The 27151-nt window shown below is 48.9% G+C and overlaps 1 protein-coding gene across 1 annotated transcript in view; it reads right to left on the reverse strand.

The window, feature by feature from the left end:
- Nucleotides 1-666: 666 nt before the first annotated feature.
- The window catches only part of crocc (ciliary rootlet coiled-coil, rootletin), a 115681-nt gene continuing 89196 nt past the window's right edge, over nucleotides 667-27151 (reverse strand). Inside the window, exons 32-36 of the mRNA XM_085966978.1 lie at nucleotides 21075-21224; nucleotides 20130-20330; nucleotides 14690-14821; nucleotides 7670-7849; nucleotides 667-5151 (exon numbers count right to left, since the gene is read on the reverse strand). Coding sequence (XP_085823104.1) covers nucleotides 5068-5151; nucleotides 7670-7849; nucleotides 14690-14821; nucleotides 20130-20330; nucleotides 21075-21224 — 747 coding nt within the window. The 3' untranslated portion in view covers nucleotides 667-5067. The remainder of the gene's footprint in view (nucleotides 5152-7669; nucleotides 7850-14689; nucleotides 14822-20129; nucleotides 20331-21074; nucleotides 21225-27151) is intronic.

The raw sequence follows: 27151 nt of genomic DNA on the forward strand, positions 1-27151 counted from the left end.
GGAGGGGTGCAAAAGTGCGCTGTGAAGGTAAGTGATGGGCGCAAGTGTGGAGAGGTGAGTATGTGAGGTAAGTGGGAAGTGTTAGAAAAAGTTTACTTACCTTTGTTTCTTCCTGCAGGCTTCAAGAGTTGGGGATGCGGAGAGCACCTCTGCGGCAGAGATGACAGATGGCCATTGCATTCTCCAATGCAACAACCATCTAATTTCTGCAAAAGAAATAGGTTTGATGAGGTCTTGAATTCAAGAACTCATCAAACTACATAGAATGTCAGTGTTTGACAGCTTCACAGAGCTTTCAAATGATGACAATTCATCTGTCAAAAATTTTTGACAGATGAAACGTCATACGTTGACGTTCTCTGCTACCGGCTTTCCCTTAATTGGCCTGCTAAGCCCGCTGGGCGGGCTCAACAGGGTCAATCAAGGGAAAATAACGTGGGTTGGCCAGAAGTTGACAAGGCGGGATGGAAACCCGACAAGTGAGAGTCCCGCCTCCAAAAGCTCCCCATTGGCAAAATCCAGCCCGAAGCGATCAACATCAATCAAAGTCGGTTTCAAATTCAGGTCTCAATCCAGAGTGCGCCGCACAATTTCTGTAGCAGCTGGACTGCTATCAAAAATGAATGAAAGCAAAAAAAAAACATTTTCTTAAAGCAAACGGGATAATTGAATTTTGTTCACTGTTTATTTTCTGTACCATCTAACACTGCAAGTCACACAGCAAAGTGCCCATCATAATGAGTGGCACCCATCATCTCTCCAATCCACTCCTTCTCAGTGTAATATAAAACATTTGAGTAGAAAAATAACACTGAGTAACACTGAACAGGTGAAGTACAGTTAGTGGATGCAAGGGATGGGACAGTGGTTAAAGCAGTAACACACCGACAAAAATAGCCACCTAACGCACCTGAAATCAGCACAAACACATCACAGGGCTCAAATGTAGCAAACATTTTGGAAAAAAAGTCAGAACAGGATGCTCTCTTCTGCAATCTGGTGTTTGGCAAAAAAAAAGCTAAATTTATATAAAAGGTAACATGCGATGACGAGGGCGCGGCTGGGAACGCTGCAGGTGGCACTTGGTGGGATCAATTCAACCTTGCAGCTCCAGCATATTTCAAGATGCTCCCTGCTGGTCACCCCTCGCTGAAAACAACAGTCTCAATTTCATCGCTGGGTATGGCACCAGATGTTTCTGTTCCCCAGGGCTCACACTGCCAGTTTCGATACGGCTTAGCATTGGTTACCCGAGTGCCAGACATCCCGACTGCATTTTGGCCATCAGTTCCAGAATTCATTGATGTTCCAGTACAGCTCAGTAAGGGCCCCACAAGGTTCTATAACAGGACAGCAAGAATCGCCTTGTGAGGTTCCCAAACTACACCGCGAAAACTCCACAGGGCTCTGGGACAGACATAACCTTGAGAAGCTGTAAAACATCACCCAGCATCTGTCACAATCTGTTAGAAAATGGCAGATGCAAAGCACCTTCTGCACTCGTCTGGATTAAGTACAAGAAACCAGAAACAATGAGCTCTCTCGCTCTCGTTTAAAGATGATGCCAGAACTATCAGCACTAAGCCACTGGGAAACATCAGAAAAGACTAGAAAACAGGGAAACATTTTTAAAAACACACCAAAAATAGATATTTCAAGCATTGTTTGCATTGATTTCTTCTTTAGATTATGAACAAAAGATCATTGTGATTTTAAATCTATCTTTTAAAAAAGCAATACTTAAAAAAATTATAGTACTCTAGCTAGTTTTGAAAAACTATTCATCTAGTCAGATGAAGAATGGGCCTGGACAGAGACAGTAAGCTCCATTAATTAAGCTCTGATAAACTGTCTACGTTCCACTGTCTACAGCACATCAAAGATACCGTCAAACAATGGAGCTGGTGTATTTAGAATTCAACATTTAACATTAATTTCACAAACACAGTAGTCTTAATGCACATGATCTCAAAACTCAGCTTTAGTTAATACAGTAGTTCACTTCTTCTGGGAAACTGGCCTAAACACTGACTTGCAAAAATATACCCAGATGCATGCAAGGAGATGAACATTAGCTGCCTCAAACAATTAGAGTTTGGTCTCATCAACTGCTAGTTATTGCAATATTTTTAGAATAAATTTGCTTTATGGACAGACAGTCCAAGAGAAGTTGCTATAATAAATTCTTGATAATTATAGAAAGAAATCTGTTTTGAATTAAATTTATTAAATTAAACTTATCCTCAAATCCAATTCATTACATGGATTCTGATAAGTTACAAGGAAAAAAATATAGAAACTAATGGTACATAAAGATAGTTGGACCTGGGTCAGCACTTATGTGCACTGTCAGAGACTCTGATTGTAGAGACTCTCTCCCTGTGCGTCAGTGTGTAATGCACCAGCCAGTGCGATACTGTGCCACAAAGCCCATGAAGGTCCCAAATTCAATCCCTGGTCTGTGCTGAGTTGTCTGATCTTAGTTAGGGCAGTGGCGAGAAAAATCAGCCATGGTTCCTGCTCCTGACTACTATCCACCAGTTCCTGCTGCCAAGTGCGCTTGTGCGGATTTTGGGCAAGGACAGAATCAGGCTGAGCTGTGATGCCCTTCCCTCTCCTCCGACAGTCATATGAATGGCCACTCCGGCGAAGGACAGTCAGAGGAGCAGCCCCTCCCTAGCCCAAGGACACTGAGGCCCCAATGACCACCCGGCTTAGATCAGATAACTCATCACAGATCAGGATCAAACTTGGGACCTTCCCAGTCTGCATGGCTCAGTGCCACATTTATCCACTGACAGCTCAGGGAAGCTCTAATATTACACTAGTAAAAACCCTAATGTGAGCCGTGTTAACGGAACCTGTCCCGCACTCAAAATTCTGCAGCAATTATTTTTAAAAAAAACATCAGTTCTTTAATAAAAATCTATCTCATTGGCCTAATCTCTCCTGCTAATCTGGAACTAGGTTTCCCAGCATTCATTTAGTGTAGCACCACAGTAATCTATACTTAAAAATAAAATACAAACACAATTTATGAGATTGCTCACAAATGCTGGTCAAGAAGCTAACAGTGCAAGTTCCAGGGACATGGTTAGATTAAAAAGCCAAAACTAGGATGGGAGTAAAGCACACAACAGTACTTGAAGCATCCTCTCCTTATCCTGCATCATATGTTGTGTCCCCATTGGCGAAAGTTAACATTCTGCTGCAAATCATCGCTATCTTTCTCCATGTTGATCCCACAGCACCATTTCGAAGAAGAGCAGGGGAGTTCTCCCCAGTGTCTGGACCATCATTTATACCTCGCCTAACATCACTAAACACAGATATCTAGTCATTATCACCTTGCTGTTTGTGGGAACTTGCTGTGTGCAAATTGGCTGCCGCCTTTCCTACATTACAACAGTGACTACACTTCTAAGGTACATTGGCTGTAAAGCGCTTTGGGATGTCCTGAGGTCATGAAAGGCGCTATATAAATGCAAGTCTTTCTTTCTTTGATGTGTGTTTGTTGGTGCCTCTGACTCTCGCTTCAGTCCCCAGTATTGAGTCTTGCCAGCCTTGACCAGAAAAAAATAGCTCTTCCATCAATAGCACACAACAGCTCCAATAGTTTAACCTCCGCCAAGTTCATTAAGACTGGCACCTCCTGCCAATATATACTGATCGGTGGCAGAGAGTGGGGTCGGGGTTCAAGTTGTGATGTTAGCTTTTCAACTGATGAAAATTAATTGGAAAAACTTAGTAACTGATAACAGCTCCACACCGCGAGACCCTGCAGTGAAAAGATGGGAGTTCTATGTTAAAAAAACTAGATTAGTAAATTGGATTTTCAGTGTACAGCTTATAAACTTCCAGATAGCCTCTCACTCAAACATTAGACTGCTATCGACCATAGGGTTCATCACAGCCCCTGTGGACAACCTAAACCCCACAAATAGCCCCTATGACATTCTTGGATGTGCGGATTTTCTGTTTTATGTCAGAATGAGATAATCTGTACTCAGTCAATCAGAATCCTTCTTTACATATACCACTGAAGCACTCAGCCAGTCAGAGCCTTCCATTATAAATGCCGACAGATCAGCAAACAAGTGGAAATACAGCAATTCAAACCTGGTGCAACAGGCTGTCGATGCTCAAGGGCTCCGCGACAGGTGGGAAACAGCGATGGGCCGGGACAGAGAGTGGTGGCTGGGGCTGAATGTGTTTGATGTGTCCGCTGATGGTGGCCAGGTACCAGTGCCTTTCAAATCGCACAGAAAAGCGAATGGGCCGATACCCACAATCAACGACTGGCAGAACACTACAAGGCCTGAAAGAAAAATGAGCCACTTCCAGCGAACATAATAGGGAGGGGTGGGGTTTAGAGTTTGCACAAGCTTTAACTTATAGGTGGGGCTGTAATCTCAGGAGAGTCGCTAACTCTTTTAGACAAGCGCTCGGGGAAGGACGGAGGTCTAACCCTTGTGGACCTGTGCTTGAGAGGCACAGGAGGTCTGACCTTCTAAGACCACAGTTCAGGAGTTTAACCACCTCAGATCAGTGTATCTAATCCTCTCGAGGCTGAAAATCCTTTTTAAAATTTGAACAGTTTGTTGCCATTTTTGTTACTAAAATGGGAAGAAGGGGATACCGAACAAAACCAGGCTCCTGAAAAAGTATCCCTTTGTTTAGTTGGAATGTTTTTTTTAGATTGGCCCTGATTCTGCGCTGAGGGATTGACCACTTCCCAACGCATTGGCAGCACCCCCCCCGGAGTGGGCTTTATAAGAGAAGTGGTGGCAACCTACATACAGAACACAAACACAAGGGAAAGAAATGAGGAGTACATGAAGCCTGTCCTGTAAGAACGTCGCTGCTGGAGATTTCTCCCAACACTGGAAGCATTAGATTCGGTCCCTGTGGTGATGATTTGATCCAGACGTTGGTTGGGGTGGGGGTGGGGGGCCATGACTCTGCTGTCAGTAGGGGTCCGGTGCGTCTTGTGGTTGCTCACTGTTGTACAAGGGAATGCAGGCTGATAGCCTGCCACATGGTCGCTGCAAAGTGTCTGCAATGGAGTTAGTTTCCAGAGAGGATGGACTGGGAATACTGAGGCTGGCGTCTCCGGAGCTCCTGCTGCAGTTGGTCCTTTAGAGTCGATATCTGCAGCACATAACAAACAAAGACACAGAGTAAAACCACAGTGCAGGTGATTAGAATACAGAGTGGAGACAGATGCAGATTCAAGTCCCATAGGAAACCCTCACCTGAATTCATCCAGGGAGATTGGCTGAGATAAACCCCTCCCAGGGTACAGCTGGAGTGGATAGGATTTGCCCCACCCACTTCTGCCAACAATCATCCTCCCTCCCGTGTGGCACAGACCTCGCTATTAAACAATGCATTACATGGTATTCATTACTGCCCACCTGGGTATATTGGTACAGAATGCAGACTTGTTCAAGTCTGTAAACTTACCTTGGTATCAGTCTAGCCCTCCCTAGTGCTTGGGTATTTTATATTCCCCACAGAAGCAAATAGGTTAATATAAAAACAGTAGGCAGTGAAGACTTGGAGGAGAGCTGTTCCCCAAATTTAAATAGAGGATTTAATTAATAATCATTCTGGGGAAATTCTATCACCATTGGGAAGCAGGTTTATTTACACACACATGACCACATATTATCTAATAAACCCAAATGAGATTGGCATCCATTATCCCTCAAGGTGGTGCACTATCCTGATGTAGCACTATACAGAGGGTGGTACACTATCCTGATGTAGAACACCATACAGAGGGTGGTGCACTATCCTGATGTAGAACACCATACAGAGGGTGGTGCACTATCCTGATATAGAACCATACAGAGGGTGGTGCACTATCCTGATGTAGAACACTATACAGAGGGTGGTTCACGATCCTGATGTAGCACCATACAGAGGGTGGTGCACTATCCTGATGTAGCACCATACAGAGGGTGGTGTACTATCCTGATATAGAACCATACAGAGGGTGGTGCACTATCCTGATGTAGCACCATACAGAGGGTGGTGCACTATCCTGATGTAGAACACCATACAGAGGGTGGTACACTATCCTGATGTAGAACACCATACAGAGGGTGGTGCACTATCCTGATGTAGGACACCATACAGAGGGTGGTACACTATCCTGATGTAGAACACCATACAGAGGGTGGTGCACTATCCTGATGTAGCACCATACAGAGGGTGGTGCACTATCCTGATGTAGCACCATACAGAGGGTGGTGCACTATCCTGATGTAGCACCATACAGAGGGTGGTACACTATCCTGATGTAGAACACCATACAGAGGGTGGTACACTATCCTGATGTAGAACACCATACAGAGGGTGGTACACTATCCTGATGTAGAACACCATACAGAGGGTGGTGCACTACCCTGATGTAGAACACCATACAGAGGGTGGTGCACTATCCCGATATAGAACCATACAGAGGGTGGTGCACTATCCTGATGTACATAAGAAATCAGAGCAGGAGTAGGCCATTTGGCCCCTCGAGCCTGCTACACCATTTAATGAGATCATGGCTGATCTGATCTTGGGCTCAGCTCCATTTTCCTGCTCGCTCCCCATAACCCTTCACTCCCTTATTGTTCAAAAATCTGTCTATCTCCACCTTAAATATATTCAATGACCCAGCCTCCACAGCTCTCCATATATTCAATATGATCATGGCTGATCCTCCATCTCAAGACCATATTCCTGCTCTCTCCCCATACCCCTCGATGCCTTTTGTGTCTAGAGACCCATCTATCTCCTTCTTAAATATATTCAGTGACTTGGCCTCCACAGCCTTCTGTGGTAGAGAATTCCACAGGTTGACCACCCTCTGAGTGAAGAAATTTCTCCTCATCTCAGTCCTAAATGTCCTACCCCGCATCCTGAGACTGTGGCCCCTCGTTCTAGACCCCCCAGCCAGGGCAAACAGCCTCCCTGCCTCCAGTCTGTCTAGCCCAGTCAGAACACCATACAGAGAGTGGTACACAATCCTGAAGCGGTACAGTGTTCGACTGATGTGGCACATTGTACTGATGTAGTATCCTATCCTGTGGTGGTAGAGTATCCTACTGGAGTGCATTATCCTTGAGGTGGTACACATTCCTGATGGACACTATCCTGAGGTAGTACACTAGCTATATGGACAGAAACCGATGAAACACAATCCACTCTAGACGGAGATGAAGCTCATCCCAATGCAGACACAGCTGTGAGTTTATGGAGTGGCTGCCTTGTGTGGCAGAAGTATTGACTCACAAAGGAAATGTACTGCCTGTTGTGGTACTGAGAAATACACACCCGCCAGGTTCAACCCTGGTCTCTGCTGAGTTAGCTGTTCTCAGCCATGCGGCAAATATTGTACTCAACACCCCTGGTTAGAGAGAAAAATAAAACTAGCCATGGTCCCTGCTCCTCCTGGTCTCTATCCAGTAACTCCTGGTGACTGCGAGTGAAGACTGAGAACAGGACCAGGCTTGTCTGTGATCTCGGCATGGTCAACATTCACTATCTAGGATCACGCATGGAGAACGGTCGCTTGACTGAGATACCAGAAGCTGGTGGCTCCCGTAGAATTGGACCCCAGCAAAAGTCAGTGCTTTCCGGACAGGAGGGGGAAAAGACCCGCTTTGGGTACCTGTTCCTCAAGTCCTTTCACGCGCTGCCGATGTGCACGTTCTCGTGCTTCCAGTGTCCTCTCGGTCTGTAACTGAGCCACACGCAGTCGTTCCATCTCTTTCTGGAGCTCCTGTCGGTGGCGGGCGGCAGCTTCGATCAGGCTTTGGGTGTGAGACTGCTCGATGTCTGAAAGCTGGGCCTGAAAAGGGAACAGCAATAATCAGATGAGGTGGGGTGGGGGGTGGGGGGGGGGGGGGGGAAGAGAATTCAGTCAGGGAAAGGGGACAAAGATCTCCTCTCACCGAAGGCCATCAACTACTGCATTTACTTGATATGTTTCAAAGCAAACTCCAGCTCCATGTCAGACCATCTGCAAAACAAGGGGAGCATTTTATGCGGAGCCATTGCTGATCTATAGCAGAACTGGGAGAGCGTCAGGTCTGTACAACACGCCATTCTCAACTCTCAGAGTAACATGAAAATCTCAACCCTGTCATTGTTTTTGTTTGGGTAAATAAGTGGCTCCGGTATCTGGCAAAGGCCTAAATTAATAACGACTTATCAGACTGGTCTACAATACACCCTCTGAGCTGTCAATCTCTCAGCTCAGGGTGGAGAGTGAGGAAGATGATGCTGTCACCTGTTACAGGAGGAGCCATATTTGGCCAACACAATCAGACAAACAGAAACACTGCTTTAACCTCTAACCCCATCACTCTCTTGACTCAGAATGGAAGGGTTACAACCTTTTGCATGAAAGGTCAAACATTTACTGGAAAAGTTCTAGTTATAAATTGCACAGGGGTATTTAACCACTGACAACAGCACTAGTGAAGCTGGGTACTAGCAGTTTATAATGTTATCTGCAATTGTTGTGAATAGACCGTTCCTAGCAGTAGCAGGCATCGAATGCCAAAGCACGATCTTGGGGATCTGGTTCTACTGTCACGCTATCATCTACCACAATAGGCTTGAAAATCATTTGCCCAAAAGCCAAGAATAGGACTCCCAATGTAGACCTGACTATTTTCATTTTATTTGCCTTGGATTCTTCCCCAACACTGCCTTTCTCAGGGATTCTCTCAGCCTGGAAGCTGTGTGAGAAGATCACGGGGAGTGAATAGGTTAGAGTTGCCCTGGCTATGGGGTGGGATGGAGGAAGCAGTCCTGCAATGCCATCCCCGATCTTCTGCGAGAACATAAAAACCATTCAGGGCTTCTCGATTGCCTCAGCTGGTAACTGCACCACTCAGCGAGGAAGCAAGCCGTACAGAATAGGAAGGTGCCAAGTCTGACCCATGGCTAGGCAGAGTGAGCTGATCTCAGACAGAGTGGCAGTAGGTGATGCTAGGACAGTCATCAACATCCCTGGGTTAGGAATAGGAAGAGGAAAAACTGCTTCTGGTCACTACCCAATAACCCTGCTGGAAAGAGCACCTGTGTGGGTGAGCATTGGGTGAGATTAGGAGTGGACTCAGCTGGGTTGTACCCACGGCTGGGCTCACAAATGACGGGAATTCACCAGAAAAGCTTAGAGAAAAGCTGGGACCTGGATGTTCCTGGTCTTGACCTTATTTTGGATTTTCCACTTGGCCTTGTTAAAGGTAGAGAGACTCCTGAGGAAGCCAGTCGTATCAGAGAGGGAAAGGGTGAGGGCAGGGCTGAGGACTCCCTAGATGGAGTTCCATTTCCCATAGCCTATAAGGGACCCTGTTTAAGACTGGATTCTGGCACACTGTCAGCTGAGGTACACCAGCCTCCTGAAGAGTGCAATCAGGACACACCAGGGGGACACAGGGCAGAGAAGTGTCCTCGACACCCAAAGATGACCAAATCTGTATAATATATATATATTTTTAGAACGTTTCAATTATCTGCCCCTTATACTGAAGGGGGATGCAAATGGGGTCTCGGAGGGGAGGGGATGGCCTGGGCACCCTCCGCAGACTGGCGGGTGTCGGAGTTCCTGGCAGCATGAACTGGAGTGCCCCCAAGATGCACTCATACTGGTGCATGTACCCACTAGCCCCATGCAAATGGGGTGCTCTCCCACTGACCCCATTAACTGTTTGGATTACGGCATGTGGATTTTCCCACCCTCTGTGACTAAACCTTCAGATTCTTCAAGCTGTGACATATATGTGAATTAGCCAGCATCCACTAACACCCGTAAACGCATCCCCATGAGCTTGGCTTTTGGGCATTAGGAGTGGGAACAAAGGCCTTACTAGCTCACTGCTGGCACGACAAGGACTTCAGCGCAAAGGGAAGCCGTGTTTGAGACATTGGCACTGTCTGTTGGGACAGGTCTGTTTTAAACACGACAGCTGCACTCACCAGACAAGACGAAATCTTCCTCCTAATAATCTGTAATTCCATCTTCAAGGATCAGCAGGGAGTGGAAAGAGAAAAACTGACCATCTAATAATTTCAACATATTTCCCAGTCAGACCCTCACAGAATGGGCCCCCACTGAGACAACCAGACCTTCCATTCACCAGCGGCTCATTGAGATCATTTACTGGTTAAAAGCTACAAGAAGCTTGAGGAATAGGAACAGAGCAATAGGCCCAACAAGTCCATCCTATTTTTTTTTTTTACAGATCAACCCCATCTTCTCACCATAATGCTCAACCCCATCTCTCCAGAAACACATCCAGTCATCTCTTAAACCCATTCACACTGCCCACTTCAAAGACCTGCCCTGGTAACTCATTCTATGAGTCTATTGCCCTTTGGGTGAAAAGGTTCCCCTTGATTTCCCTCCTTACGCCGAATGATTAACTTGTGGCCCCTAGTAATTGAAAGCAATTGTATCTATATATATAAATCGGTACTTCTGTCATTCTGTCTTTCTATCTGTCTATCTGTCTGTCATCGCGTGTGCTTACGGGTATGCACTCGAAAGTTACAGGGCGTACCTACGCGCGCGTTACCTCCAAAGAAAGCTTACGCTTCCGAGACGGTTTTAAGCGTATTTACGTTTCGGCCGGGCTAAAATTGCGCCCGCGGTATCCCAAAAACCTTCAACATTCCGCTCATTAGCATCTCATTATCCGCTCATTAGCGACAGAGTGACCTCGAGCTCGACCAATCGTACGCCGGGTTGCTGGCGTGTGCCGCCGGGCCAATCGGTGCGCGTGTGGCCGGGCTTTATCGTTCTGAACCGAGGTGAGTCGCCGCCATCTTGATTCCAAACTTTTCCTTTCTTTTTCCCGCTTTCTGCGTCTTAAAAAAAAAACGTTGCTTTTAAAACACATATTGTTTTTTAAAAAAATGATTTAGAAAGTAATTAACTTATCTAATCTCATTAATTTTCCTACCTTTCCCCGTTTTTCCAGGTAGGCCTAGAAGCCTCGGCGTCTCCTCCGCACCCACGCCCGAGCTAGGCACCTCCCGGCCCCACTCGAAGGCTGGAGGGCCGAGCCTCAGCCCAGCGCCGCTAGGGTGCGCGCGCAGCAGGAGCTGAGACGTCTCTCTCTGCCGGGGCTTGCTGAGCGTCCAGCGTTACCCTGGCAACCGGGCCCGCCGGACGTCTCGCACAGCCGCAATCGGCGGTCTTCACCTCGGGGGGAGGGGGGGGGCGGGCCGCGACCCCTCGGGGGGGGGGGGGGGCCGCGACCCTCGGGGGGGGGGCCGCAACCCTCGGGGGGGGGGGGGGCCGCGCGCGCAGCAGGAGCAGCTGAGACGCGGCGTCTCTCTCTCTGGCTTGGTCAGCGTCACGGTTGCCCTGGCAACCGGGCCCGCCGGCCGAGAGAGACGCCGCGTCTCAGCTCCTGCTGCGCGCGCAATCGGCGGTCTTCACCTCGGGGGGGGGGGGGCGCGACCCTCGGGGGGGGGGGGGGGGTCGCGACCCTTGGGGGCCGCGACCCTCGGGGGGGGCGCCCGCCGCCCTCCCTCCCCTCCCTCCCCCCCCACCCTCCATCCCCCCTCCCCTCCCCCCGCCCTTCCCCTCTGCCCTCCCTTCCCCCCCTCCCTTCCTCCCCCCCGCCCTCCCTCCCCCTCCTCCCCCCCGCCCTCCCTCCCCTCCCCCCGCCCTCCCTTCCCCGCCCTCCCCCTCCCCCCCTCCCCCCCGCCCTCCCTTCCCCTCCCTCCCCTCCCCCCCGCCCTCCCTTCCCCTCCCCTGCCCTCCCTTCCCCCCTCCCTCCCTTCCTTCCCCCCTCCCCTCCCCCCGCCCTCCCTTCCCCGCCCTCCCCCTCCCTCCCTTCCCTGCCCTCCCCCTCCCCTCCCCCCCGCCCTCCCTTCCCCTCCCCCTCCCCTCCCTCCCCCTCCCCTCCCTCTCTTCCCCCCAGTCGCTCTCTCTCTTCCCCCCAGTCGCTCTCTCTCTTCCCCCCAGTCGCTCTCTCTCTCTCTCTTCCAACAACAACATGCCCTCAAAAAAGCCTCGGCACCGCCGGGCACTTCAGCTAGTATTATAGGTTTGGGACCTGATAGAGCTACAACAGTAAGGTCTTATAATGCAAGGTACAGCTACATTCACTGCTGCAGAACTCATTGACTGCTAATCATTGTTTCCTACATTACAACATTGACTACACTTCAAAAAGCGTTTTGGGATGTCCTGAGGTCGTGGAAGGCGCTATATAAATGCACGCGTTTCTTTTTCTTTAACAGGGTGCAGAGTTAACATGCGAGCGACACCAAGGGGCAGACGACTTCCCAACAATGCCAACTCTCATGATTTACTCACAAGTTCCAAAATCTGCATTAACTTTTTTAAGTATTTGTGCTGGACATATCTACATACAGTTAAACGTGCGAGAATTTAATAAAATGTCAGCAAATTGTGGGGCTCGCGGTAAACCTGGGACTGGGACCATCACTGCACAAGAGATGGAGGCCAAGAGTTTCCGCTTTGGGCGCAATCGGCAATCCGGGCGCGACTTGCACCCAAATTTGCGCTCGTTTTAAGAAGTGTTTTTTTTGCTCCGGTTTCTGCTCAAACTAATTTGCATATCACCAAATATGAACCGGCGCAATCGGGCAGCGATTTAGAACGTAATTTAAAAAAAAAAAATTTGTTATTAAAAAATATTCCGCGATATATTTAAAAGTGGTAACTTGGTGCAGTTTGATTAATGCAGCTGAATATGGGTTTATCACAGAAAATAAGCATTTTTAATCAGAGTGTCTAGTCCAGCACCTGTGAGTAACCCAATTTTAAATAACTGAAAATGACTTTGAACAAACTATACAGAACCTTTTGCTAGTTATATTGGTGTATGGTAGTCAGTTTCTTAATAAAGTAAAAAAAATTATATTCAAAAACTTTTAAATCGTGCCTGTTAGCGTCCTTGCGCCTAAGAAAAGCTTCATTTTAAGAGCCTCCTCGAAGGCCCGCAAACGGGCGCAATGAGTGGAAACTCGCCATGAAGATAAATTCGATCTGGGGGCATGGCCAGTTTGTGGGCGGAGCCGGCTTCTAGCATGATTTTTTTTTAAAAACGCGCGCAAAAGTTCGAGTCCGAAAAGATGGCTTGGCCGATTTCAGGCGAATTGCCTTGAAAAAAACAGCGCAACCTAGCGGAAAGTCCAGGCCGCCGTCTTTATCTGGCAGCATCTTAAAAGCGGAAAGAAGCAGCCTCACTGTCGCGCAGCCGGAGCTCATTAATAGGTAGCCAATGAAGCGATCGGTGGGTTGGAGCAACAAACTGAAAGCCGCTGTCAGTCTAGGTTTACGGGCTAGCTAATGGTCAGTAAATGGACTGGACTTCAGAGTAAGTTAAACAATTCGCAAAGTACGTGGAGCCTGGTCGACGGTGCAGTCGTATTACACTGAGATGCAAGACCAGTGAGAGCCTTACAGACAACACAGACAGTTGCCATAACAGAGCACAGGAACCTCATTCTGAGAATGGTCTGGCTCAGTGGAAGGATCCATTTATATTAACTGTGCTTCAGTCATTACTTACTTTGTACTGGAGGCTTCAGTTTGTTGAGTTTCAAAGCTGCACATTGCCATTAATCATATAATTTATGGGCCTTGAGGATTGAGGTTAGATTTAACATAGTGGCTGAACCCAGTTACAATAGCACTGACTGACTTACTACCACATCTGGATAAAATAATACTCGTACCTCACTTCCCCACTTGGCAGACACCCAGCCTCGCTCTCCAGAGATTCCTGACTCCAGACACAACTTCCTTAGAGGCTCAAGTGGATGAACATTTGCCTCCTCAGCATTCATGGAAACATATAACAATCTCCTTACTCTTTCAAACAGGCAACCCATTAAACATTCGCTCCAGTGCTGTCAGTAGCTTCACACTGCCGACTCCAACAGGTTTCATTTAAGTGTGCAAATCCCAAGCCGCAGTGTGGACTCACTGGGCAGTGAGGTTGATCCTCAATTCATTGTTAACTTTAAGTTACACGTTAAAAAATTATTTACTGGAGGCGCTACAACAGGCCTCGGCAACCCCTGGGATAGGGAGCCACAAATCAGCCCGACTTTCCTCTGTCCAATCGCCATCGAGTGTCTCCTGCTGGAAAATGCTCATGTGTGAGTGTCAGGTGAGGATAGGATTGTGCTTAGCTGTGAGGCCCTCCTCAGCTGACTAACTGCCGATGCTCACAGTCTGGGCTCAGAATGAAGAATGGCCATTTGGGGAAGTTTCTGTTGGCCGAAGGGGGGTGGGGGGCAGGGGGGGGAGATCCCAATGGCAACCGGCGTGCTTGTAACCAAATCCCAAAATGACTCAATGCTTCAAGAAAAGAGGGGGCACTAATTGGGCCGGAGTGGGGAAAACATCTGTAAAAACAAATATAGGCTGACAATGGCATGTACGGAATTAAGGTCAGTTACAGTGACAAGATTAATCGTTATTGGGCATCAATTGCTCAATGACTGAGTATAGAACATGATAACTAGTGTGGTCCTAATTAAAGTTACACTTCAGATTCAGGCCTAGGTGCTGGATGCTTAGTTTTCTCTGTACTGTCTTGCACTGTTGAGGTGTGCTCTTGCCCTGCCCATTGTATTCCAGGTCTATGTGACCCCTGCTCTGCGTATTTGGCCGCTACCTGCTGGTTCCTACCTGCAGTTGCTGGGTCTGTGTCTGAGCTTCCACGAGCTCCTGTTCCACTGTTGTGAGTGAACGATCCAGGCGCCCTTTCTCTGCAGACACGCGCATGGTATCTTCCTCCGACCGCAGTCTCTCGCGCTCCACCTGCAACCAATGGGATGAGACGTTATGACTACCCGGTTCAAGTACAAGGCTGCAAACAATAACATGACGTGTTACAACACGTGGCAAAATGACCAGAGGTGACATGAGGAAACTTTTTTTTTGGTACGCAGCGAGTTTTTCTGATCTGGAACGCACTGCCTGAAAGGGTGGTGGGAGCAGATTCAATAGTAACTTTCAAAAGAGGATTGGATAAATACGTGAAGGGAAAAAATTTACAGGGCTAAGGGGAAAGAGCAGGAGAGTGGGACTAGTTGGATAGCTCTGCAACAGGTACGATGGGCCGAATGGTCTCCTTCTGTGCTGTATCATTCTATGATTCTATGAACACCAGGCTGAAATCAATTTAAAAACACATTGTTGCTCCAACCAGAGCTATTGCCAAGGTCCTGTATGTACAGCCGCACATACCAGTCTTATTGTTTGCAGACTAGAGTACTGCTTGAAAACTCTAAAAAGCTTTAAGAAAAAAAAAGACGAATTTATATAGCGCTTTCTCATATCGACAAAATGTCTCAAAGCATGTCACACAATTAATTACTTTATAGTACAGTGACTGTTGTTATGTTGGGAAAAACGGCAGCCATTTTGTGCCTGCAACATCCTGCAAACAATAAAGAGATGACTGGCCAGAAAATCTGTTTTGATGTTTGTTGCGGGAGAAATGTTGGCCAGGACACCGGGAGAACTCCCTGCTCTTCTTCAAGCAATAAGGTGTTGGTTGAGGGAGGAATGTTGTTCAGTACATCGGAGATGGGATCTTTAACATCCATATAAACCACAGGAGGAGGGAGTCAGGGCCTTGGTTTAATGTCTTATCTGAAGGACGGCACTGCTGATAATGCAGCCTTCCCTCAGTACAGCACTGGAGCTCAAACCCTGGTCTTGGGCTCAAACTCACAGCCTTCAGAGTTCAAGTCCTGCACTAGGGTTTTTAGAAACAAGAAAAGCCAATAAAGCCCAACAAGGACCTCAAATATTGGACCCCTCACACCCTCAGTCTTCTATCCTTCCAACAATTTTCAGGCTTTTAAAACCCAAAAGTGGCATAATCTTACCACTACTTCCTGATTTACCCCACTTTATCTTCTACTGTCCTCAACTTTGGTGTGTCCTGCTCTATGGGCTTTGGCACCTACATAAGAAATAGGAGCTGCTCAGGAAGGGAGGAAAAAGAGTGGGAGAGCAATAGTGGTAGGGGATTCTATCGTAAGGGGAACAGATAGGCGTTTCTGTGGCCGCAAACGTGACTCCAGGATGGTTTGTTGCCTCCCTGGGGCCAGGGTCATGGATGTCACTGAGCGGCTACAGGGCATTCTTAAGGGGGAGGGTGAGCAGGCAGAGGTCGTGGTCCACATTGGGACCAACGACATAGGTAGGAAGGGGATGAGGTCCTGCATCAAGAATTTAGGGAGCTAGGTAACAGATTAAAGGGCAGGACCTCAAAGGTTGTAATCTCTGGATTACTCCCAGTGCCACGTGCTAGTGAGTATAGGAATAGGAGGATAGTGCAGATGAATGCGTGGCTAAAGAGTTGGTGTAGGAGGGAGGGTTTTAGTTTCCTGGATCACTGGGCCTGCTTCTGGGAAAGGTGGGACTTGTACAAGTCGGACGGGTTGCACCTGAACCAAAGCGGGACAAATATCCTTGCGGGGAGGTTTGCTAGCACTGTTGGGGGGGGTTTAAACTAACTTGGCAGGGGGATGGGATACAGAGGGGAGCTGAAATAGGGGGTGATGTGCTGCCAATTATAGAGAAAAAAACAAGTCAGCTTGGTAGACAGGGCAAATATATAAGGGCAAGGCTGGATGGCATCTATTTTAATGCAAGGAGTCTTGCAAATAAGGTGGATGAACTGAAGGTGTTGATAAACACATGGGAGTATGATATTGTTGCTATCACGGAGACATGGTTGAGGGAGGGGCAAGACTGGCAGCTCAATATTCCGGGGTACAGAATCTTCAGGCGAGACAGAGGGGGAGGTAAAAGAGGAGGGGGTGTCGCAATATTAATAAAGGAGTCAATTACTGCAGTAAGGAGGGATGATATATTAGCAGGTTCCTCTAATGAGGCCATATGGGTGGAGCTTAAAAACAAAAAGGGGGCAAGCACTTTGCTGGGAGTGTACTATAGGCCTCCAAACAGTCAGGGGGAGATAGAGGAACAGATATGTAGGCAAATCTCAGAGAAATGTGCAAATAATAGGGTAATAATAATGGGGGATTTCAACTTCCCCAATATTAACTGGGATAGTCAAAGTGTGAAAGGCTCAGAGGGTGTAGAATTCTTAAAGTGCATCCAGGAGAGCTTTTTGAGCCAGCATGTAGAAAGTCCTACAAGAGAGGGGGCGGTACTGGACCTAATTCTAGGGAATGTGGCCGGCCAAGTGGAAAAAGTGCTAGTAGGTGAGCACTTTGGTGACAGTGACCATAATATGGTGAGATTTAAGGTGGTCATGGAAAAGGACAGGGATGGGCCGGAAATAAAGGTTCTAAATTGGGGGAAGGCCGATTTTAATAGGATAAGGCAGGATCTGGCCAAAATGGACTGGGATCAGCTACTTGTAGGAAAATCCGCATCGGAGCAATGGGAGGCTTTCAGAAGGGAGATTGAGATCATACAATGGCAACATGTTCCCGTAAAGGTCAAGGGTGGTTCCAAAAACCACAGGGAACCTTGGATGTCAGGGGATATACGAGAATGGATTAGGAAAAAAAGGAGGGCTTTTGGCAGATACAAAAGGCTAAAGACGGAGGAAGCCCTAGAGGAGTACAAAAAGTGCAGGGGGATACTTAAAAAAGAAATTAGGAGATCAAGGAGGGGCCATGAAATAACACTGGCGAGCAAAATAAAGGAAAATCCTAAGATGTTTTACAAGTATATTAAGGGTAAGAGGATAACTAGGGAAAAAATAGGGCCCATTAGGGACAAAAGTGGCAATCTGTGTGTGGAGCCGGAAGATGTAGGAGGGGTTCTAAATGAATTTTTTGCATCTGTTTTCACTATGGAGGAGGACGATGTAGACATAGAAATAGGGCGGGGGGACTGTGATATGCTCGAACATATTAACATCGAGAGGGAGGAGGTATTGGCGGTTTTAGCAGGCCTAAAAATGGATAAATCCCCAGGCCCGGATGAAATGTATCCCAGGCTGCTGTGTGAGGCAAAGGAAGAGATTGCGGGGGTTCTGACACATATATTCAGGACCTCTCTGGCCACAGGGGATGTGCCAGAGGGCTGGAGAACCGCTAATGTAGTACCATTATTCAAGAAGGGAAGTAGGGAAAAACCGGGGAACTACAGGCCAGTGAGCCTAACATCAGTGGTAGGAAAATTATTGGAAAAAATTCTGAGGGACAAAATTAGTCTCCACTTGGAGAGACAAGGATTAATCAGGGATAGTCAACATGGCTTTGTCAAGGGAAGATCATGTCTGACTAATTTGATTGAATTTTTTGAGGGGGTGACTAGGTGTGTGGATGAGGGTAAAGCAGTGGATGTGGTATACATGGATTTCAGTAAGGCCTTCGATAAAGTCCCGCACAAGAGACTGGTCAAGAAGGTAAGAGCCCATGGAATCCAGGGTGCCTTGGCACATTGGATACAAAACTGGCTTAGTGGCAGAAGGCAGAGGGTGATGGTCGAAGGTTGTTTTTGTGACTGGAAGCCTGTGGACAGTGGGGTGCCACAGGGATCGGTGCTGGGTCCCTTGCTGTTTGTGGTCTACATTAATGACTTGGATATGAATGTAAAAGGTATGATCAGTAAGTTTGCGGATGATACAAAAATTGGTAGGGTGGTAAATAGCGAGGCGGGTAGCCTCAGTCTGCAGGACGATATAGATGGGTTGGTCAGATGGGCGGAACAGTGGCAAATGGAATTTAACCCGGAAAAGTGCGAGGTGATGCACTTTGGGGGGGACTAACAAGGCAAGGGAATATACAATGAATGGTAAGACCCTAGGCAAGACGGAGGGGCAGAGGGATCTGGGTGTGCAAGTACACAGATCCCTGAAGGCGGCGGAACAGGTGGATAAGGTGGTAAAAAAAGGCATATGGGATACTTGCCTTCATTAGCCGAGGCATAGAATATAAGAGCAAGGAGGTTATGATGGAGCTGTATAAAACACTGGTTAGGCCACAGCTGGAATACTGTGTGCAGTTCTGGTCGCCACACTACAGGAAGGATGTGATCGCTTTGGAGAGGGTGCAGAGGAGATTCACCAGGATGTTACCAGGGCTGGAGCGCTTCAGCTATGAAGAAAGACTGGGCAGATTGGGTTTGTTTTCCTTGGAGCAGAGGAGGCTGAGGGGGGACATGATTGAGGTGTGCAAAATTATGAGGGGCATAGATAGGATGGATACTGAGGAGCTTTTTCCCTTAGTAGAGGGGTCAATAACTAGGGGGCATAGATTCAAGGTAAAGGGCGGGAGGTTTAGAGGGGATTTGAGAAAGAACTTTTTCACCCAGAGGGTGGTTGGAGTCTGGAACTCACTGCCTGAAAGGGTTGTGGAGGCAGGAACCCTCACAACATTTAAGAAGCATTTGGATGAGCACTTGAAATGCCATAACATACAAGGCTACGGACCAAATGCTGGAATATGGGATTAGATTAGACAGGGCTTGATGGCCGGCACGGACACGATGGGCTGAAGGGCCTCTATCCGTGCTGTATAACTCTATGACTCTATGAGAAGCAGGATTAGGCCATATGGCCCTCAAACCTGCTCCGCCATTCAATAAGATCTTCTACTTCAAATCCATCTTCCCACCCTATCCCTTGATTCCCTTAGTGTCCAAAAATCTCACGATTTCAGTCTTGGATATACTCAACGACTGAGCCTCCACAGCCCTCTCAGGTAGAGAATTCCAAACATTCACAACCCCGAGTGAAGAAATTTCTCCTCATCTCAATGCTAAATGGCCGACCCCTTATCCTGAGACTATGACCCCTAGTTCTAGACTCTCCAGCCAGGTGAAACAGCCTCTCAGCATCTGCCCTGTCAATCCCTCTAAGAATTCTATACATTTCAATGAGATCACCTCTCATTCTTCTAAACTCCAGAGAGTACAGGCCCATTCTACTCAATCTCTCCTCATAGGACACCCCTCTCATCCCAGGAACTGGGATCTAACCCATGCTGTACCTCACTGTGGCCTCTCAATTAAAAAAAATCCCCAGTACACTCCTGATACATTTCAGCCCCCTCAGTTGTTACCCTTAGAACGAGCATTGTTTTATTAGGGCAGGTTCTGACTGCCTTACAAGTCCAGGATATTTCGCACCCACCTTGTCCAGTGTTTTTTTCAGGGCAGTTTTATCCTTCTCCAGACGTATTGATGACCGCTCCACCTCGCGCTTCTCGTTCTCCAGCTGGGCGATGGCGCGCTGCAGAACACCCAGACGCTCTTGGAAAAGATGCTTCTCCTCCTGAAGTTTCTGAACACTCTGCAGTGCGATCTCATCGCTTTCCTGACGCTGGCGCAACATCTGAAGGAGAGATGGCGAATGAAAGGCCCGGAAAACAAAATGAGTTCTTCCCAACTGGACTGTTCATCACAAGGCACGAGATTGGGGTCACTACACACCTGGGGGAGGAGGGCAATTTTAACCTAACCCGCCCGTTGGGAAACTGACGAGATTGGGTGCAATGTTGGTTTTACACCCTGCCCGATTTTACTCTCCATTGAAGTCAACAGACTTTGCGTCTAATCCATGCTCTACCTAACCTGTGAATATTTGATGGGACAGTGTAGAGGGAGCCTTATTTTGCATGTTACCCATGCTGTACCTGACCTGGGAGTGTTGATGGGGCAGTGTAAAGGGAGCTTTATTTTACATGTTACCCATGCTGTACCTGACCTAGGAGTGCTTGGTGGGGCAGCGTAGAGGCAACTTTATTTTGCATCTAACCCATGCTGTACCTGACCTGGGTGTGTTGATGGGCAGTGTAAAGGGAACTTTATTTTACATGTTACCCATGCTGTACTTGCCCTGGAAGTGCTGATGGGGCAGTGTAGAGGGACATTTATTTTGCATGCTGTACCTGACCTGGGAGTGTTGATGGGGCAGTGTAAAGGGAGCTTTATTTTACATGTTACCCCTGTACCTGCTTGACAATAAGGCCAACAACAAAAAGCAGAAAAACCTTCCATTTCTGGAACTGACATTTGACAATTTAACGAGTACAGAATTCACCCCAAAGTGCAGCAAATACAAGCTCAAGGCTCTCACCTCCTGGTGTTTGCGGAGCTGACATCCCAGCTCCACCTGCTGCAACTCCATGTCCTGCTGCTCATTCTGGAGGGTCTGGACCCTGTCGGCCAGTGAGGAATTCTGTTTCTTTGTCTCGATAATAGCCTGACGTGCTGCCTCCAGACGCTCCTGCAACACGAGATAAAAAAAATCAACAGAAAGTTCAGCTCTCTTCTTCTGACAAACTCATATTTCATTCACTGACTGGAACTAAATTAGATGCAGTTTGCACCTGGTATCCCAGATTCATACAGCAACCTGGCTCTCCCACTCTTTGCAGAACCCATTCTGATACCCAGTAATACCAGCTCCTGAATTAACTTTGCCTTGATATTCACCTCCCCCAACCACGGATTTTCTCCCCTCCCTTTTTGAAGAGTGGGGTGCAGTCTCACAGATGCAGGCTACCTCTGATACCTCATCCAAGTGGCCATTCCTCATGCTGTGATCCTAAACAGTGAGCGTCAGCACATTACTCAACCCCAGGGGGGCATCAGAGCCAAGTTCGGTTCTGCCCTCGCCTGGTGCCCACAGCGCTTCCAGCAAAGGGCACTGACTATGGACAGCACAGGTTTCGAACAAACTATCTGCAGATTTCTAAAGAACAAAACTTACTTGAGTTATGATGCCGAGGCATTAACGATTAAATTTCTCAATGCATTTTCATCGGCAACAACTCAAGAGTGACCTCACCCCGAGTCCTAACCTCCCTTACCAGGTTTTGGATGTGCGGACCCTGCTTTTAATCCTGGTTTCTATGAGAAGTGAGGGACGGCATCAGTTATGTTGGAAAGTGCAGGCTTTGCGGGCTCTGCTGCCGATCGTTGGGGGAGGAACGGGTGTGGGGATAAACTCAAAGCTATAGCCACAATAATCAGCTCCAAAACCAAGGGACCCCTGCACCCATCAGGTAACCCCTGACCTCTGGGGCCTAAATCACCACAATGGTCCCTACAGATGAGCGCATTACCACAACAACATCAACTTCTTGTATTTATATAGCGCCTTTAACATAGTAAAACGTCCCCAGGCGCTTCACAGGCGTATTATAAGACAAAATAATTTGACACCGAGCCACATAAGGAGAAATTAGGGCAGATGGCCAAAAGCTTGGTCAAAGAAGTAGGTTTTAAGGAGGAAAGAGAGGTGGAGAGGCGGAGAGATTTAGGCAGGGAATTCCAGAGTTTAGGGCCTAGGCAACAGAAGGCACGGCCGCAAATGGTTGAGCGATTTTAATCAGGGATGCCAAAGGCAGAGGAGCACAATGAACTAGTGGTAAGAGACCTATTTAAAGATGGAGAGATAAAGCAAGGATAAATGATTACGAGAGAGGTAGGGACCAGCTACAGGCCTCAAGCTGTATTTAATTTAAACATATTTATTATTTAAATCCAAATAGATGCTCAGTAACAGCACAGCCATACATTACTGATGCAGTGTAGAATCTGCGGGATCAACGGTTGTATAGAGATAACGAGTGGGAGAGAGTGATCCATACATATAACACCGTGCGTTTACCGGGAGGTAACTCCCACCGTTCACTTCTGCAGTGAAATTGTAAACTCTTTCTTGAGTCACACGCTTACAATTTCACTATTGATAGTAAACAGTGGAAATTCTGCCCCATTGTGTCCTCACAGAGGGGAATATTTCAGAGCTCTTTACAAGGATGAGTGGAGAACACTGAACGAGACAAGAGAGATTAAGGGGTGAACTGAACACACAGTCCGAGAGTTAGGCTCTAGAAGGTTTTGACCTGTGCCTCATGCTCTGGGACCGTGGAGACCCTGGAATTCCAAGCCCTACTCTCCCCTCTTCACAGCACCTGTGTGCTGCCGGGTGTTGTAGGAGGGCCAATGGAAAGTCACTGTTTTCTGTGTCTCCTACCTCTGTTCTCAGGATTCACAAAATGTAGGACCCAACACACCTTCAGAGCCTGCAGCGCACAAACTGTAAAAATATTTTGAGGGCTTTGAAGGAAAGGCGAGAGGTAGGGAGGTGGAGAGGTAGGGAGTGGAGTGACAGGGAGAGAGGTAGGGAGGTGGAGTGACAGGGAGAGAGGTAGGGAGGTGGAGTGACAGGGCGAGGGGTAGGGAGGTGGAGTGACAGGGAGAGGGGTAGGGAGGTGGAGAGGTAGGGAGGTGGAGTGACTTAGGGAGAGAGGTAGGGAGGTGGAGAGGTAGGGAGGTGGAGAGGTAGGGAGAGAGGTAGGGAGGTGGAGTGACTTAGGGAGAGAGGTAGGGAGGTGGAGAGGTAGGGAGGTGGAGAGGTAGGGAGGTGGAGTGACAGGGAGAGAGGTAGGGAGGTGGAGAGGTAGGGAGAGAGGTAGGGAGTGGAGTGACAGGGAGAGAGGTAGGGAGGTGGAGTGACAGGGAGAGAGGTAGGGAAGTGGAGTGACAGGGAGAGGGGTAGGGAGGTGGAGAGGTAGGGAGGTGGAGTGACAGGGAGAGGGGTAGGGAGGTGGAGAGGTAGGGAGGTGGAGTGACAGGGAGAGGGGTAGGGAGGTGGAGAGGTAGGGAGGTGGAGTGACTTAGGGAGAGAGGTAGGGAGGTGGAGAGGTAGGGAGGTGGAGAGGTAGGGAGAGAGGTAGGGAGGTGGAGTGACTTAGGGAGAGAGGTAGGGAGGTGGAGAGGTAGGGAGGTGGAGAGGTAGGGAGGTGGAGTGACAGGGAGAGAGGTAGGGAGGTGGAGTGACAGGGAGAGAGGTAGGGAGGTGGAGAGACAGGGAGAGAGGTAGGGAGTGGAGTGACAGGGAGAGAGGTAGGGAGGTGGAGAGGTAGGGAGGTGGGGTGACAGGGAGAGAGGTAGGGAGGTGGAGTGACAGGGAGAGAGGTAGGGAGTGGAGTGACAGGGAGAGAGGTAGGGAGGTGGAGAGGTAGGGAGTGGAGTGACAGGGAGAGAGGTAGGGAGTGGAGTGACAGGGAGAGAGGTAGGGAGGTGGAGAGGTAGGGAGGTGGAGTGATGGGGAGAGAGGTAGGGAGTGGAGTGACAGGGAGAGAGGTAGGGAGGTGGAGAGGTAGGGAGAGAGGTAGGGAGGTGGAATTATTTTTTATTCATTAATGGGATTTGGGTGTCGCTTGCAAAGCCAGCATTTTTTGCCCATCCCTAATTGCCCTTGAGAAGGTGGTGGTGAAACGCCTTCGTGAAGGTACTCCCACAGTACTGTTAGGGAGGGAGTTCCAGGACTTTGACCCAGCGACGATGAAGGAACTGCAATATATTTCCAAGTCAGGATGATGTGCGACTTGGAGGAGAACTTGGGAGGTGATGAATGACTTGGAGGAATGACTTAGGAAGAGAGGCAGGGATTGGGGTAGTTTAGGTAGAGAGGTAGGGAGGTGCACTGGGTTAGGGAGTGTGGTAAACCACTGGGTAGTGCCTCCAATGACGCACAGCCTCCACGATAGCCTGGGCCTCCTTCTCGACCGCGGAGTGTCTGGTCTCCGGGCCCTGGAGGGTTCGTGAGAAGAATGCCACAGGTCTCCCCGCCTGATTAAGGGTGGCGGCCAGAGCGAAGTCGGACGCATCGCTTTCCACCTGGAAGGGGATGGATTCGTCCACTGCGTGCATGGTGGCTTTGGCAATGTCTTCCTTGATACGGTGGAAGGCTAAGCGGGCCTCTGCCGTCACGGGAAAAGAGGTGGACTTGATCAGCGGACGGGCTTTGTCTGCATAGTAGGGGACCCACTGAGCGTAGTAGGAAAAAAACCCTAGGCACCTCTTCAGAGCTTTTAGGCAGTGGGGCAGTGGGAGTTCCATAAGGGGACGCATCCGGTCCGGGTCGGGACCGATGACCCCGTGTTCTACAACACAGCCAAGGATGGCGAGGCGGTCTGTGCGGAATATGCACTTCTCCTTGTTATATGTCAGGTTCAGGAGTTGGGCGGTGCGGAGGAATTTCTCGAGGTTTGCGTCATGGTCCTGCAAGTCATGGCCGCAGATGGTCACATTATCTAGGTAAGGGAAAGTGGCCTGCAGCTCGTTTTGATCGACCATTCGGTCCATCTCCCTTTGGAAGACGGAGACCCCATTGGTAACGCCGAAGGGAACCCTAAGGAAGTGATAGAGGCGGCCGTTTGCCTCAAAAGCAGTATACTGGCGGTCTTCAGGGCTGATGGGGAGCTGGTGGTACGCTGATTTCAGGTCAATGGTCGAAAAGACGCGGTACTGCGCGATCTGGTTGACCATGTCAGCTATGCGGGGGAGTGGGTAGGCGTCCAGCAGGGTGTAGCGGTTTATTGTTTGGCTGTAGTCGATGACCAGGCGTTGTTTCTCGCCGGTCTTAACGACCACAACCTGGGCTCGCCAGGGGCTGGAGCTGCCCTCAATAATCCCCTCCTTCAGGAGCCGTTCCACTTCATCAAGGCCCGCAACCTGCCTTACTCCATTGAGGAGGTCAGGACCATGACCAAGAACTGCCAAGTCTGCGCTGAGTGCAAACCGCACTTTTATAGACCAGACAGAGCCCACCTGATAAAAGCCACTCGCCCTTTCGAACGCCTGAGCGTCGATTTTAAAGGGCCTCTCCCCTCCTCCGACCGCAATGTGTACTTCCTCAACATCATTGACGAGTACTCCCGGTTCCCGTTCGCTATCCCCTGCCCGGACATGACCAGTGCCACGGTCATTAAATGTCTGAACAGCCTCTTCACCCTGTTCGGTTTCCCCAGCTATATCCATAGCGACCGGGGCTCATCGTTTATGAGCGACGAACTCCGCCAGTACCTGCTCGCTAGGGGTATAGCCACAAGCAGGACCACCAGTTACAACCCCCGGGGGAACGGACAGGTGGAAAGAGAGAATGCAACTGTTTGGAAGGCTGCCCTACTAGCCTTAAAGTCTAGGGGCCTTCCGACCTCCCGCTGGCAGGAGGTGCTCCCCGATGCGCTCCACTCGATTCGGTCACTTCTCTGCACTGCCACCAATGCCACCCCTCACGAGAAAATGTTTGTCTTCCCAAGGAAGTCCACATCGGGGACATCGTTACCGCCATGGCTGACGTCCCCAGGGCCAGTACTACTGAGAAGACACGTGAGGGCCAATAAAACGGACCCCCTGGTCGAGAGGGTCGACCTCCTCCACGCCAACCCCCAGTACGCTTACATTGCGTACCCGGACGGGCGGGAGGACACAGTCTCCATACGAGACCTCGCACCCTCGGGGACCGCTGTAACCCACTACCCATTACCACCCCCCCCCACGACCCGATATCCAACCCCAGCAGCCGGCTCGCCTTGGACCGTCACCCATGAGGACTACACTCCAGGGCCCCAGCCTACACGGGACGCGACGCCGGAAGCTCCACCACCCCTGCCGTCGCCACGTCGATCACAGCGGCAGACAAGACCTCCGGAGAGACTCCAATACACGAACTTTTAAATACACTTCACCCCGCCGGACTCATTTTTAAACAAGGGGTGAATGTGGTAAACCACTGTCATACCTGTCTGTGTCTGTATGTGTATTCCACTAGGTACAGGTCTGGACATGCCTCGGCTGACTCCTCCCACTATTCCAGGTATATAAGTGACTACCTCCCAGTCCCTTAGTATTCTGGACGGGTCGACCACTCGAGACAAGACCTTCATTCTTTAGTTAATAAAAGCCTGATTGTTACTCGCTCAACTTCAGTCTTTTGAGTAATTGATGGCGCATCAGGGAGGAGATAGGGAAGTGGAGTGGGTTAGGGAGAGAGCACTGAAGAGAAGGAGGGGGGGTTGGGAGAGTAACTGAAGCATCAGTCTCTGATGGTGGCCCGGAGAACAAACTGTAATCCAGAGCATTTTACAGAGGCTGGGAAGCATTTATGGATGGCTCCAGGGCTAGTTCTGGTGGTGTTGGTTTTATTGCCTGTTGCAGTGACGTCGATGGTTCTTGTATTTTTTTGGCAGGGCTGCTACAGCTTTGTATAACCTGCCACGGGAGGTGGGTATTCCAGGCCCTTGTGCGGTGTTTGGACCATGTCGGGGAATGTGGTCAGTGTGCCAGCCAGACAACATTGGCAGTACGTTAAATATCAGGGCCAGGTTTGGAATGAATCAGGTTGTACAGTGAGTC

Source organism: Somniosus microcephalus, chromosome 25 (genome assembly GCF_052327205.1).
Source record: "Somniosus microcephalus isolate GS21.2 chromosome 25, FLI_Smic_1.0, whole genome shotgun sequence".
In the NCBI taxonomy this organism is placed as follows: Eukaryota; Metazoa; Chordata; class Chondrichthyes; order Squaliformes; family Somniosidae; genus Somniosus; species Somniosus microcephalus.